The sequence below is a fragment of the Selaginella moellendorffii genome, unplaced genomic scaffold (assembly GCF_000143415.4).
Source record: "Selaginella moellendorffii unplaced genomic scaffold, v1.0 SELMOscaffold_2, whole genome shotgun sequence".
In the NCBI taxonomy this organism is placed as follows: domain Eukaryota; kingdom Viridiplantae; phylum Streptophyta; class Lycopodiopsida; order Selaginellales; family Selaginellaceae; genus Selaginella; species Selaginella moellendorffii.
Window position 1 is genome coordinate 362,378 of NW_003314263.1, and position 13,018 is coordinate 375,395.

The 13,018-nt window shown below is 44.8% G+C and overlaps 1 protein-coding gene across 1 annotated transcript; it reads right to left on the reverse strand.

Annotated features, from left to right (window-relative positions):
* Positions 1–1,254: 1,254 nt before the first annotated feature.
* Positions 1,255–3,030, reverse strand: LOC9647146 (uncharacterized FAD-linked oxidoreductase ARB_02478). Its single transcript, XM_024689082.1, has one exon. It carries the CDS (start codon positions 3,028–3,030, stop codon positions 1,255–1,257), a length of 1,776 nt encoding a protein of 591 aa, XP_024544850.1.
* Between the last annotated feature and the right edge of the window lie 9,988 nt (positions 3,031–13,018).

A 13,018-nucleotide genomic window follows, 5' to 3' on the forward strand; every position in this document is an offset into this window, starting at 1 on the left:
TCATGTTCAGAAAGATTGTAATTTAGTCATTTATCCAAATATACTAACATGGTCAAATGGTAAAGTTTGTTAACCATAATTACAATATAGTATAATATGATTATTATATAGTGCTATTAAACAATTTTAATATTTTAAATATATTCTAGACTGATTGATATATGTTCAAACTTTCAATCTTTGATACAAGAATAAGAAACACAGTGGATATTGTTGACAATTTTCACATGGAATCTTGACTCATTATTATATAGTTATCAGTATAGATAATTTAAATATTAAATAATAATTTACTGTGTATTGTATGTAGCAACATTTGGTTTTCTTAATAGTAATGTTATTTTTATTTATTAATTTAATTGATCAAATGCAAGTTTAAAGCTACAAACATGTATATAATTTATATACTCAAGATTAATCTTATTGCATATCAACCATTAAATGGTAAAATAAACTAAAATATACTAGTTTAGGAAAGTTTATAAATTATAAATACAAGTTTAATCTAAATAAATAACAAATGTTAGATGTTAGATCCCATCCAAATATATTGCCTAATTAAACTTAAAAGCAGTACTCTTTCTGGATCTTGAGTTGTGTGAGCTCCACTGGGCTGAATTTCCTCTTGTTCCTTTGCAATGGTCACTCCATTCCCTTCGTCACTCTTTCCTACGCTTTTCATACATCGGTTGTGCCCTATTCTTTACCACAATATCGCGAGAGAAAATGCGAGGGCCTGGCAGTGATCCGCGCTTTTGAATCGATCGGCGTAGCAGCGCGAGCTCGAGAGCGAAGCTTTTTCTCGCGGGGGAGTTTGATAGCCCAATCCATCCAAAGAAACCCCTCGGGACAATCGGCGAGGAAAGGCGATCCAAGGCCAGCGCACGATGATCGCCCAGCAGGGCGAGAAGATGATCAAGAGGAAGAGGTGGCTTCGTCTCGGTCCGAGCGATGATGGCGTCGCTGAGAGACAGATCAAGCAGGAGGGTGTCACTCCACCACGCAAGAAGATAGCCGATCACGATCAGAGGTAACTTGGAGTTCTTGCGAGGTTCTTTGTGAGTTCCACGATCTCTGGAAGAACTGGTCTCTTTTTTTCTTGGGTTTCTTCCTGACAGCATGGATTCGCCTCCAGTGGCAGCGGGTGGCAGCAAAAGGTAGGAGCAATCAATGTGGAGTTTTTACCTCTCCTTTTATTGGATTTTTACCAACAATTAAGAACCCCTTTTTTAGGGTTCTTGAGTATTCACAGGACTATCGCGTGGCGCATAGAAGATCCTCGCTCCACTCCTCGCTCCCGACGCAGTGGTGGCATCGGAAAATCCCCGCCGGATCGACTCTCTTCTTGATCGCCAGCAGCCTCGTGTAATGTTCTCCAAACAGAGATTCTTGCCACTGGGGCTCACTGAAATCCGCCTCGTTCCCATACGCCCCCGATCCGGGCGTGAGATCGATGAGCATCGCATTCGCGGCGCTCAGCTCCGCCCTGGCGCGCTGCTCGGCTCGATCGTCTCCGTCGCTCCAGCTTCTGCCGAGGATCACATGCCACAGCGCGCGGCGCCACGCGGGATTCACAGCATTGTCTCGATCGTCGCGGCTCACGGCGCCGCCCCCGACGAACACGCCAGTGAGGGACACGCGCGGGAAGAGCTCCCGGATGCGCACCATCACCTCGGCTAGATTCCCCGGCGAATATGCGACCGTTGTCCTTGGAATGAGCCGCGACGCCAGGAGCAGTGGAATCCCCGCGGTGGCGATGCCGGTGTTGGCGGTGTCCACATCGCGGCAGCTCGATCGCCCCTGGCATTGGATCGCCAATCGAAACTCCTGGAACGAGGGGAAGGATTGGAGGCTCCCGCTGGATCGGAGCTGGGGGTCCTCGCGCGCGAGCTCTTCCAGCGGTGCCGCGAGCGTGGCGTTGGCGAGCTCCATGCCGCGGTTTGGGAGGAGATACGAGAGCGTGAGCCCGGTGGTGTTGGTGATCGCGAAGGTCCCCGCCCAGCCGGCGCGCTCGAGCGAGGGGTGGAGCTCGGTGAATCGAGCGAGTGTTCGCTGGAAGCTGGGCTTGTCCGGGGTTGAGAGGTTGTACTGCGCGAAGACGAGGCTGTCCAGCGCCGGGTAGAGCCTGTGCGTGGCGGTGACCGCGATGCCAAACGTTCCACCGCCGCCGCCGCGCATCGCCCAGTAGAGATCCTGGTTCTGGCAGCGATTGGCAACGACGAGGCTCCCATCCGCGGTCACCACCGAGAACTCCAGGACGTTGTCCGCGGCCAGGCCGAAAGTTGGCGAGAGTGGGCTGTGGCCTCCGCCCTGGGGATGGCCTCCGGCAGCTCCCACCGAGCTCGATCCACCGCCGACGATCACGAACTTGCGATCAAACACCGCCTGGTAGAGCTCTTCCCACTGGACTCCAGCGCCGACCGTCACTGCCGGGAGGTACGTTGCGTCTTTCGATCGGCGAGAGCATCCTCTCGGGAGGAAGCGGTGGTGGAATCTCATGCTTTTCATTTGGTGTGTCCAGATGCTCAGCGCTCCCGCGGCGGTGCTCCGGCCGAGGTAGTCGTGACCGGTGTTCTTGACGACGAGGCGGAGGTTCCTGGCGGCCGCGAATCCCACCGCTGCTTGGATGTGGGAGGCTTTTCTCGCTGCTACTGTGTAGATTGGCACCGAGCCTTGCGAGCACGTTGAGTTTCGAGGGGAGTCTATCGAGCAGCGATCGGTGATACCGTTTGATTCCCAGTTGCTGGCTTGCATGGCTCCCGGCTGGTCCGCCCTCCAGAACGGGAAGCTCCATCGCTGGCGTGCCTCTCGGCAGGCTCGCCGATTGAAAGCTGGATCGTGGCAAGGAGAGGCCGGAGGAACCACGCGGATGAGCTTTCCATCGATGGAGGCGTTGAAGGTGGCCCAGGATTGAGAGTCGGGCCAGCAGTGGCGATCGAAGGCTGTGCATTGGCATGGAGGCCGGAAGGATTGAGCCAACTGGAATGCGACGATCACGATGAGGAGCAGAGGTAGCGCGGCTGTTTTCATGGCTGTGTGATGTCAACGTACAACCTTTTCTTCTTTCCTGACATGAACTCGTAAAGAAATTGTAGCTATCGGAACGATAGAGCTCTTGTCAAACGCTTCGAATGATCGACGGATGGAGCAAATGATGTGAGCACGAATTGTTTGCTCCTTTTTTTATATACTGTGGCTTTCCGCGGGGACTTGTTCTTGTGTTCATCCAGGAAAATCTTACTCTGAGCGGCCGCCAAAAACAAAAGAACCGCACTTTGGGCTTTGACACTGGAAAACTTCTAAGGTCTGACTCTTGCTATGTGAGTGCTCTTTTTTGCGCGTTGATCAGACATTGTCAAACCTTGCCAGTTATACGTCTAGAAAATCAAAGACTGTGTTTTTTACATCTACTCTTGTTCAGAAAATCTAGATGTGATCTTATAGACAAATTAATTCTTTTATTCTCGTTTCACTACATATTGTGGACTAGTACGTAAAAGAAGATTAGGGCACTGTCATAATTATATTCTAAATCAGTCTATGGAGGAGTTGTAGAAATATGTATGGAAAGTGTAGAGGAATGATGAGGAAAGAGTGACCAAGGGAATGGAATGACCATTGCAAAGGAACAAAAGGAAATTCAGCCCAGTGGAGCTCACACAACTCCCAGTGCATCCAAGATCCAGAAAGAATTGTGCTTGAATTCCTCTCGGTCTAAGAAAGGGAAACAAAGAAAATGGGATGGATCACTGTGGTTGCCATTCTCGGCTCAACATTTCGCTGACAAATGTCATCACTAAGCTCATGTCAAAGCAATTAAACATAAATGTAACCAGGATTTTTAATTTTTTTTATTGGATAAATTATCTTAAGACTTTAAATTTTTAAATTAATAATAATTAATATTTATAGATTTTTTTGCTTAAGGGAGAAGTGGATATACTGAGCATATGCTTGGATGTTCTAGGTCTACCATCTAACGGTTGTTATTTATTTAGATTAATTTTATATTTATAATTTATAAAGTTTCCTAGACACTTCCTAGTATATTTTAGCTTATTTTAAATAAGATTAATCTTGTTTTTATAAATTATAAACATTTTTATAAGTATAAACTTGCATTTGATCAATTAGATTAATAAATATAAATAACACTATTATTTATACCAAGCATTGATGTGCAGTAGATTATTGTTTAATATTTAAATCATCTAAAATTATAAATTTATAACAATAACATTCCACGTCAAGATTCCACGTGAATATTGTCAACAATATAAACTGTGTTTCTTATTCTTGTACCAAAGATTGAAAGTTTAAACAAATATCAATCAGTCTAGAATACATTTAAAATATTAGAAATGTTTACTATCACTATATAATACTTGTATTATACTATATTGTAATCATGGTTAACAAACTTTACCATTTGAACATGTTAGTATATTTGGCTTTCCATCTCTATAAATGACTAAATTACAATCTTTTTGAACATGAAATTCTGATAGTACAGCACAATTATATTTTCTACAGTAACTTTTACTTGACCAATAATTAGTTATATCAAAAGCACCATATAAAACAAGATTACCATCTTCTTGCAATCTCAATTTACAATCAAAACTTTTCCCATACGTTTTTGTACTCCAAAAAACATTAGCACTAATATAAAATACAATATTACAATCATATTGCATTATTATTGTAAAACGTTTTATATAATCAATTAATTCTTGTCCAGCTTTTAATGTTGCTAATGGCATATCTTTATACCCACTTATAAGCCTTGTATTTAGTGGGTTGCAATAAAAGGGAATTTTTGTTAATACTTCAGCAGTATTAGATGGAGATTTTGGAAAGAAACCTCTTACACTGTATAATAAACCAAATATTCCAACCTCTGGATCAAAAACAATCATTAAAAAATGTGCTGGGCTATTTGTCAAAATTATTGGAACAATATCTGCACCAGCTCTTCTCATTACTTGATTATTTTCGACTAATGCCTTAACTTGAGAATTAACACCACAGTCTACAAAATTTGTAAAAATAAAAATACGTAAATCAATTGTTGTTAGTAATCTAGTTCTTATTAAATAAGACATTGGCAGAGTTGAGTTTATTAGTGTATATTGTCCTGAAGGAAGTGCAATTCCAATACAATTTATAAGAGCACTTACAACCATAATAGGATTTATATTTAAAAATGTTAAAGCTGTTTCGTATGCAAAATATTCAAAATATGATATATTAGTATTCATTCTTACAAGAATTATAGAAATAACTGGTGTAAATGTTTCAGTGTGTGTGTGTGTCTATATATATTACAACTCACAATCATTTTGAAACTGTTTCTTATAATTTCTAACTATTCATAAAGTTATAAATAGTTTATCATATTATTAGTCACTACTTACAATAACTTTTCAAGTAGCAAAAGATCTTGTTTAGCCTATATTCAAATTTCCATATCTTATTTATAATTTGAAAAGTGGACATATATCTATTAACTTATTTAACAGAAATAGTATAACTATTATTAGACAAGATAATTAACACATGGATGGCCGAGTTTACTGACGATAGAGAACCAGTGAATCTCAATGTTGCAGAAAGAAGTAGTCCTCTCAAATGTTTTAGCACAGGTGATGGAATTCTCAGGTCTGAAGCTCAATCACTCTTTGCTATTAAAGTGAAACCTCACGAATGAACAGAATTTAGTAATTTTATTTATCAAAAAAATTTCCCTCAAGACATTGCTTCACTCGGTGATCCAAGCTGTGAAATATTTTGATCATGTGGATGCCCAGAAGATCCCTGTTTGGAGAACATTACCTGCGGCTGCTGGCGATCAAAGTCGATCCCAGGGATTTTCTGATACCGCGCGTCGGGAAAATACTCAAGAACCAACTATACATCAGAGGCAGCAAATGCTGGTAAATTCGAAAAGGTGACAAACTCTCCACTTGCAGCAGCAAATGCCCATAGAGGGCATTGCAGGGAATCTCTCGATCATACTTTAGCGATCGGGTGGCGGCGAGGATGGGAGAGGAGGCGGCGGCGAAGATGGTAGCGGAGGAGGAAAAGCGTCCTCCATTTCCACATCCTCATCAAACGGGGCAATCCATTCTTCACGAAAACTAGAAGAACACAAGAGAAAGAATGAAGAACTTGAGCCAAAATCTTTGCTCCTACCTTTTGCTGCCAGCCGCTGCCACTGGAGCCGAAACCATGCTGTCAGGACGAAACCCCCCCAAAAAAAGAGAAAGCAAAATCAGTTCTTCCAAAGATCGTGGAACTCGCAAAGAACCTCGCAAGAACTCAAGTTACCTCTGATCGTGATCGGCTATCTTCTTGCGCGGTGGAGTGATACCCTCCTGCTTGATCTTCAAATACTTGTCTCTCAGCGACGCCACCATCGCTCGTCCCCTCTCGACCTCGCCGCGGAGCAATCGAATATCTTCTCTCTGCCTGGCGATGATCACACGATCTCTATTCTCCTCCTGGATCATCGTCTGGACGCTGGCATCGCACTGCTGCTTGCGCTGGATGCTCGAGTGGACGTCCTCCGCGATCACCATCTTATCCGTGAGCACCCCCGCGTGATCCTTCTCCGCGCGATCTTGCTGCCCGAGCTTGTGATCCTCTTCCACGCGACCTTGATCTTGCTGCCCGAGCTTGTTCTTGATGATCCCAGTGAGCCACTCGCCGTGAGCAAACGTGCTCTTCCTCCTGGAGCTCGTCTTCGCGCCACGGGCGATCATCTTTCCCAGGTACTCCGCCCATCGCATCTTGATACCGAGCTTGTACGATCGATCCAGCGCGAGGAGGACCTCCACCGGCACGCAATGGAAGCACTCGCGGCGGGCGACGAGCTTCACCATAAGCATCATGCAAATCGCCTTCCACGCCTCCACATTCTCGCCAAGAACAAGGGCATCCACAGAGTAGCCGCGAGAGCTGTACTCCTTGAGATCGAGCACGATCGCGCCCAAGGCCGATCTCTCCTCCTTGGTCAGCACTGCCGAGGTCGAGATCTCGCCACCATCGTCGCCGATCGGGAGCCTGGTGGCCGCAGAGACGCTGGCGGCATCGATCACCACGCGCTCACCTCTGACCATGGCGCTGGAGTTCCAAGGATCGAAATTTGTGAGGAACTCGTCGCAGAGGGAGCGATCGAGGGGCGGGAGGGGCTGCGCCGCGAACTCGTCCAGGCCCAGGGCGGCCAGGATCCGTCGCGCGCTGGGCTCCGCGAGGATGGGATCAAGATCCACGTCCCAGACCTTGCGGTAGACGAAGCCAGTGGGGATGGCGAACTTGGCCCCGTACCTCTTCCTCCTCTTCTTGATCATCTTCTCTCCCTGCTGCTGCTGCTGCTGCTGCTGGGCGATCATCGCGCGCTGGCCTCGGATCGCCTTGCCTCGCCGATGGAATGTCCGGAGGGTCCGGAGCTTCTGTGGATGGATTGGGCGATTCTCTGGAGCTACGATCCTCCAACACCGGGGCACATTCCTCGCGAGAAAAAGCTTCGCTCTCGAGCTCGCGCTGCTGCGCCGATCGATTCGAAAGCGCGGATCACTGCCAGGCCATCGCATTTTCTCTCTCGCGGTTCACTAGCAAAGTATGTCCTTGTGTAGTACTAAAGGATAAGGTAATTAACTAATTCACGCTAACCGTACCACGCGTCCGTACGTCAAAAACTGCTAGACGAATATTCGACTATGATAATTGAGGATGAGAGTGAGAGTAGCCACCACTGCCACCATCGCCATCGTGAGAGTGAGAGTGAGTGTCTATCGTGAGAATGCCGAGTGTGAGTTATCCAACGTTGTGACCGCCATATGGTCGTGCGACTAGCGTCGTGAGAGCAGTGCCCGTGCCGCCGTGACGATCTTCCATGAGAGGAATAGCCTCCTGTCTATCCACCGTAAGGATTATAGCCATGATCCACCACTCTGGTGTTCCTGGCTTCTCCTGGGAGCCAACCGAGTCCGAGCAGCTCACAGCCTACGTGGAAGATTTCTTCTGGTGCTTGATGGGCTTGATATCCATGGGGATTCGCGATCGCTCGGTGGAAAGCGAGGCAAAGCTACCCCGTGGCAAGCCAACCTCGATGGCATTCTCAACGGCCAGCCCCAGAGTGCTATCCGGGTAGAAAAACGGGCTTCCAACGTCCAGGCCACGGGAGAGATTGTCTGTCGCATTCTCGAATTTTTTAAGTTCAAGTTCTCTCGGACCCTAGAGTGGAGACGCCCTGTTATTCTTCCTCGTCCACGCAGATGCCAATCTTGGGCAAGAGGGAGACCCACACCAATTGCCCCCCTCCTTTGCCAGCTTCCTGTTCGAGTATGACGGCTTGTGTTGCGTACAGCTTGAACCTTATTGAACTGAGCTCTACTTCCTGTGCTTGAGCATCTAGGCAGGGACCAGGTGCCTAGCGGGTATGTCGTTTCTGTTTCTTCGTATGCCAGCTTTTCTTTATCATTGTTCTTAGAATCTGTTGCTCTTCAAAAAACACCAGAGGGTGATGGTGAGGGATGCGTAAACAGCATCCATAATTGAGCGGATTACAAGAGAAATTATGGAACTGCTAAATTACACCTACAGTGGTGGTGTTCAACAGCTTGTTTCTGCTCGCTCTCCATGGCCCGATTTCTCTGCAACGTGCATGCAGCACTCACAGCGTATCTCCTTCAATGCCTTGAGGACCGACTTTGCTTCTGCGTTCCCATATCAGTGAGCGCACAAGACTTCACAAAGCCACAGTCCCATGCTACCATGGTGACCTTTTCTTCTTTCTTTCTTTCTAAAGGGGGTCACTGGGAATCCCGGCACGGTTTAAGGTTAAATCTGAGGACGAGTGCAAGAAGCTTGCTTGGGACATGCTTTGGCTGCTCTGGCTGCTCTTCACAAATTGGGCCTTGTTCAGCGTGATGTGAGGCTGGACAACATGATCTGGTCTACTGACAGGGTGTGCCGCTTATTCACTTAGAACTTGTTGCCAGGGATTAAGATGGCACAGTCACGGACTACACGTCGTTGTTAGTGCTGCTCGATCCATTGTCAACCTCCTATCATTGCTAACCGTGGTCAGCTGCTGGAGAAACTTCAATGCCGCGTCTCCACCACTGTCTAGCCAGTCCCCGCTACTGAAGAGCCCCTGGACTTTGGCAAAAGCTTCCATTGGCAAGCCACCGTTGTCTTCTATCAGCGACGGCACAGGTGCCACAGGGGACGAAAATCCATCAGTCTCGCCAAAAAGCACCTAACAAAGAAAAGATCAATTTTGCCATGATTGGTTGAGCTTGCTTACCTCTGCTCGAAAGTCCTTGGAGAAGCGCTTCTTCCCCTTCAATGTCATCCCGGTTGAGCATCAGGATGTTGGAGCGGATGAAAGCGGTGTTAAACATGCAAAACGTTGGTGAATCAGAAGTATGCTAAGACTTGCTTGAGAAGGTGTTAGAAAAGCTACAGCATGAGTGCAAAACATTTGTCCAAGTGCTCAAGAGCCATGGCTCAAGATGCTTTTTCATATGTGCAAAGGAAGGGGTGTGTAGGTGTCACGATTAATTTCATTATAAGTTTTGGTTAAAAACACAAGAAAATTATGTCCATTACATTTCATTAGAAAATAATATTTATTTATTTATTATTTTAATTTATTTAAAAATTTTACAATAATTATTTTTATAAATTAATCATAAATAAATAAAAGGTAAAATTATATATTACATATTATATAAAATTTATAAATAAAATATTGAATTAGCACATATCTAAAATAATGTCTCTCTTTGCTAACCAAATCAATATAAGCATAATATCATATTTTAGAACAGTAAACCATGATATCTTACAATAAAGTGATAAAAAATGATACATAAATTTATAAAAAATATTTATTAATTTTAAAATTATTTAATATTAAATTTTTATATTGCATTTGCATATTCAATCTTTGGTGGGAAACAAAAACTATTACAAAAAATAACAACTCATTAATGGTTTACTAAATTTTTTTTACAGTTAGTACAACAAACACAACTCTTTCTACTGGGGTAAAATGTTTCACTTGTGGAATTTGATATAATGTATATATATTTATGCAGCTAAAAATTATTGTTGATTAGTTCCTTATGTTATATTATTTACAAAGCTTGACCGCAAAAGATCTTGCATATCAAAAATTTATAAACGTTGCAAAGATACTAGTATGCATCCAAAATGCATTAAATAAGATTTATTTGTGGAATTTATATATAATATGTATATATTTGCCATACCTTAAATTTAACTGATTTTATACCTTTCAAAAAATGTTTTGTCTCTTATAGAATGGTGATTGTTTTTGAATATTTCAAAAAAAATATGAAAATGAAAAATATTTAAGGTGGACAAAGTCGTGGTAGTTAGCAATCGTGAATTGCAAGCGTTTACCGATGGATCCTTTAAGCGTGGAGTTTTTGGTAGTTATGAAGTATTTATCCTAAGAGTTTTCATGCGACTCGCTTGTGGGAGAAAGACAAACTACGACCTAAAATAAATTTATTCTTGGTATGTATTGATAAATAAAAATTATTTATTGTAAACTTTATTTTTTGAAAGGTTATGGATATATTTTCTTCTTGAAAAATAATGTCTTACCATCTCACTAATAGATTTAATTACAAATGAAATTAACATTATAGCAATTTTAGATATTTTAAAAGTGTAAATAAATAAATAAATATATATATATATATATATTGTAAAAATATTAAATATTTTTTATTTAAATTATTAATTATATTAATATAATTAATTTTAAGTTTTTATTTTTTTTCTATTTTTATAGCTGCAATTATGTAATTATTAAAGCTATTCTTTTAGAGAATAAAAAGCTATCTTGTATGTCTTTACTATCTTTGGAAACCCTAACTCTCATAAAAGTCTTATTTATTATCTTCATAGTATCAAACCAAATATGTAAGAATTTCTATAAACAAGTTCCAGAGTCATCCAAGTTTTTTCAAAGTAAGGCACTGTTTTTGGCAGTTGGTTGGGGTAAGATTTTCCTGGATGAACACAAGAACAAGTCCTGCTGAAACCCACCGCATATAAAAAATAACAGCGACAAGTTTTTTAAGGAAAAAGCTCTAAGTTGACACACAGCCACATACTTCAGCGATTGGGTAGCGGCGAGGATGGGAGAGGCGGCGGCGGTGAAGATAGGAAACGCATTCTCCATTTCCACATCCTCATCAAACGGGGCAATCCCTTCTTTACGAAAACTAGAAGAACACAAGAGAAAGAGTGAAGAAAACCCACAACTTTGATGCAAAATCTATCTTTTCTTGCCAGCCGCTGCCCACTGGACGCGAATCCATGCTGTCAGGACGAAACCCAAGAAGAAAAAAAAGAAAAAAAAACCCATCAGTCTTCCAAAGATCGTGGAACTCGCAAGAACCTCGCCAAACTCCAAGTTACCTCTGATCGATCTTCTTGCGCTGTGGAGTGATAGCCCCTTGCTTGCTCTGCTCTTTCAGCGAGGCCACAATCGCTCGTCCCCGCTCGACGTACCCGCGGAGCAATCGAATCTCTTCTCTCAGCTTGGCGGGCTCCCGATCTCTCCCTCCATCCTCCTGGAACGCTGGCATCGAGCTGCTGCCTGCGCTGGATGCTCGAGTGAAGATCGCGCGGAGAAGGAGGAGGATCACGCGGGCGTGCTCACGGACAAGATGGTGATCGCCGAGGACGTCGCTGCCCAAGCTTGTGATCCTCGTCCAAGCGAACTTGATCTTGCTGTCCGAGCTTGTTCTTGATGATCCCAGTGAGCCACTCGCCGTGAGTGCTCTTCCTCTTGGGGCTCGTTTTCGCGCCGCGGGTGATCATCTTTCCCAGGTACTCCGCCCACCGCATCTTGATACCGAGCTTGCACGATCGATCCAGCGCGAGGAGCATCTCCACCGGCACGGAATGGAAGCACTCGCGGCGGGCGACGAGCTTCACCATAAGCATCATGCAAATCGCCTTCCACGCCTCCACATTTTCGCCAAGAACAAGGTCGTGGACAGAGTATCCGCGAAAGGTGTGCTCCTTGACATCGAGCATGATCCTTGACGATGAGCATCGAACATCGAACGCCCAATGCCGATCGTTCCTCCTTCGTCAGCACTGCCCCGGTGGAAGAAATCTTATCGTGCTCCAAGTCGCCGATCGGGAGCCCGGTGGCCGCAGAGACGCTGGTGGCGTCGATCACCACGCGCTCGCCTCTGACCATGGAGCTCCGATGATCGAAGTTTGTGAAGAACTCGTCGCAGAGGGAGCGATCGAGGGGCGGGAGGGGCTGCGCCACGAACTCGTCCAGGCCCAGGGCCTCCTGGAGCTGCCGCGCGCTGGGCTCCGCGAGAATGGGAAGATCCACGTCCCAGGAGGAAGCCAGTGGGAGTGGCGAACCTGGCCCCATTCCTGATCTTCTTCCTCTTGATCGTCTTCTTCCTCTTGATCCTGCTGGGCGATAACCGCGCGCTTGCCTTGGATCGCCTTGCTCCGCCGCTGAATGTCCGGAGCTTCTTTGGATGCTTTGGATGGATTGGGCGAGCTACGATAGCAAGCTCCTCCAACACCGGGGCACATTCCTCGTGAGAAAAAGTTTCGGTCGCGAGCTCGCGCTGCTGCGCCGATCGATTTCTATAGCGTGGATCACCTCCCACATTGAGCCGTCAAAGAAAAAACGATCAAAGAAAAAAAGAGAAGCTATACCTCTTCTTCCATCGCTGCTTGCGTGATCAAACTCTCGCTGCAGAACAAGCATTCTTCATTGGATCAAAGCTCTCAAGCATTTCTTCATTGGCGGGCATAGCCGCGAACAGTATATTCTATCAAAGATGCCTTTTGTACGACACAGCTCATACATCCGACAAGTGGAAAAGACGCGAGTTCCGAGTGAAAAGCAGTACACCTCGAGGCGTGCACCTGCCGTCTGGTAAGATCTTTTTCTTTTTTTTTTTTTTTTTTTTTTTTTTTGAACAATGGCTCT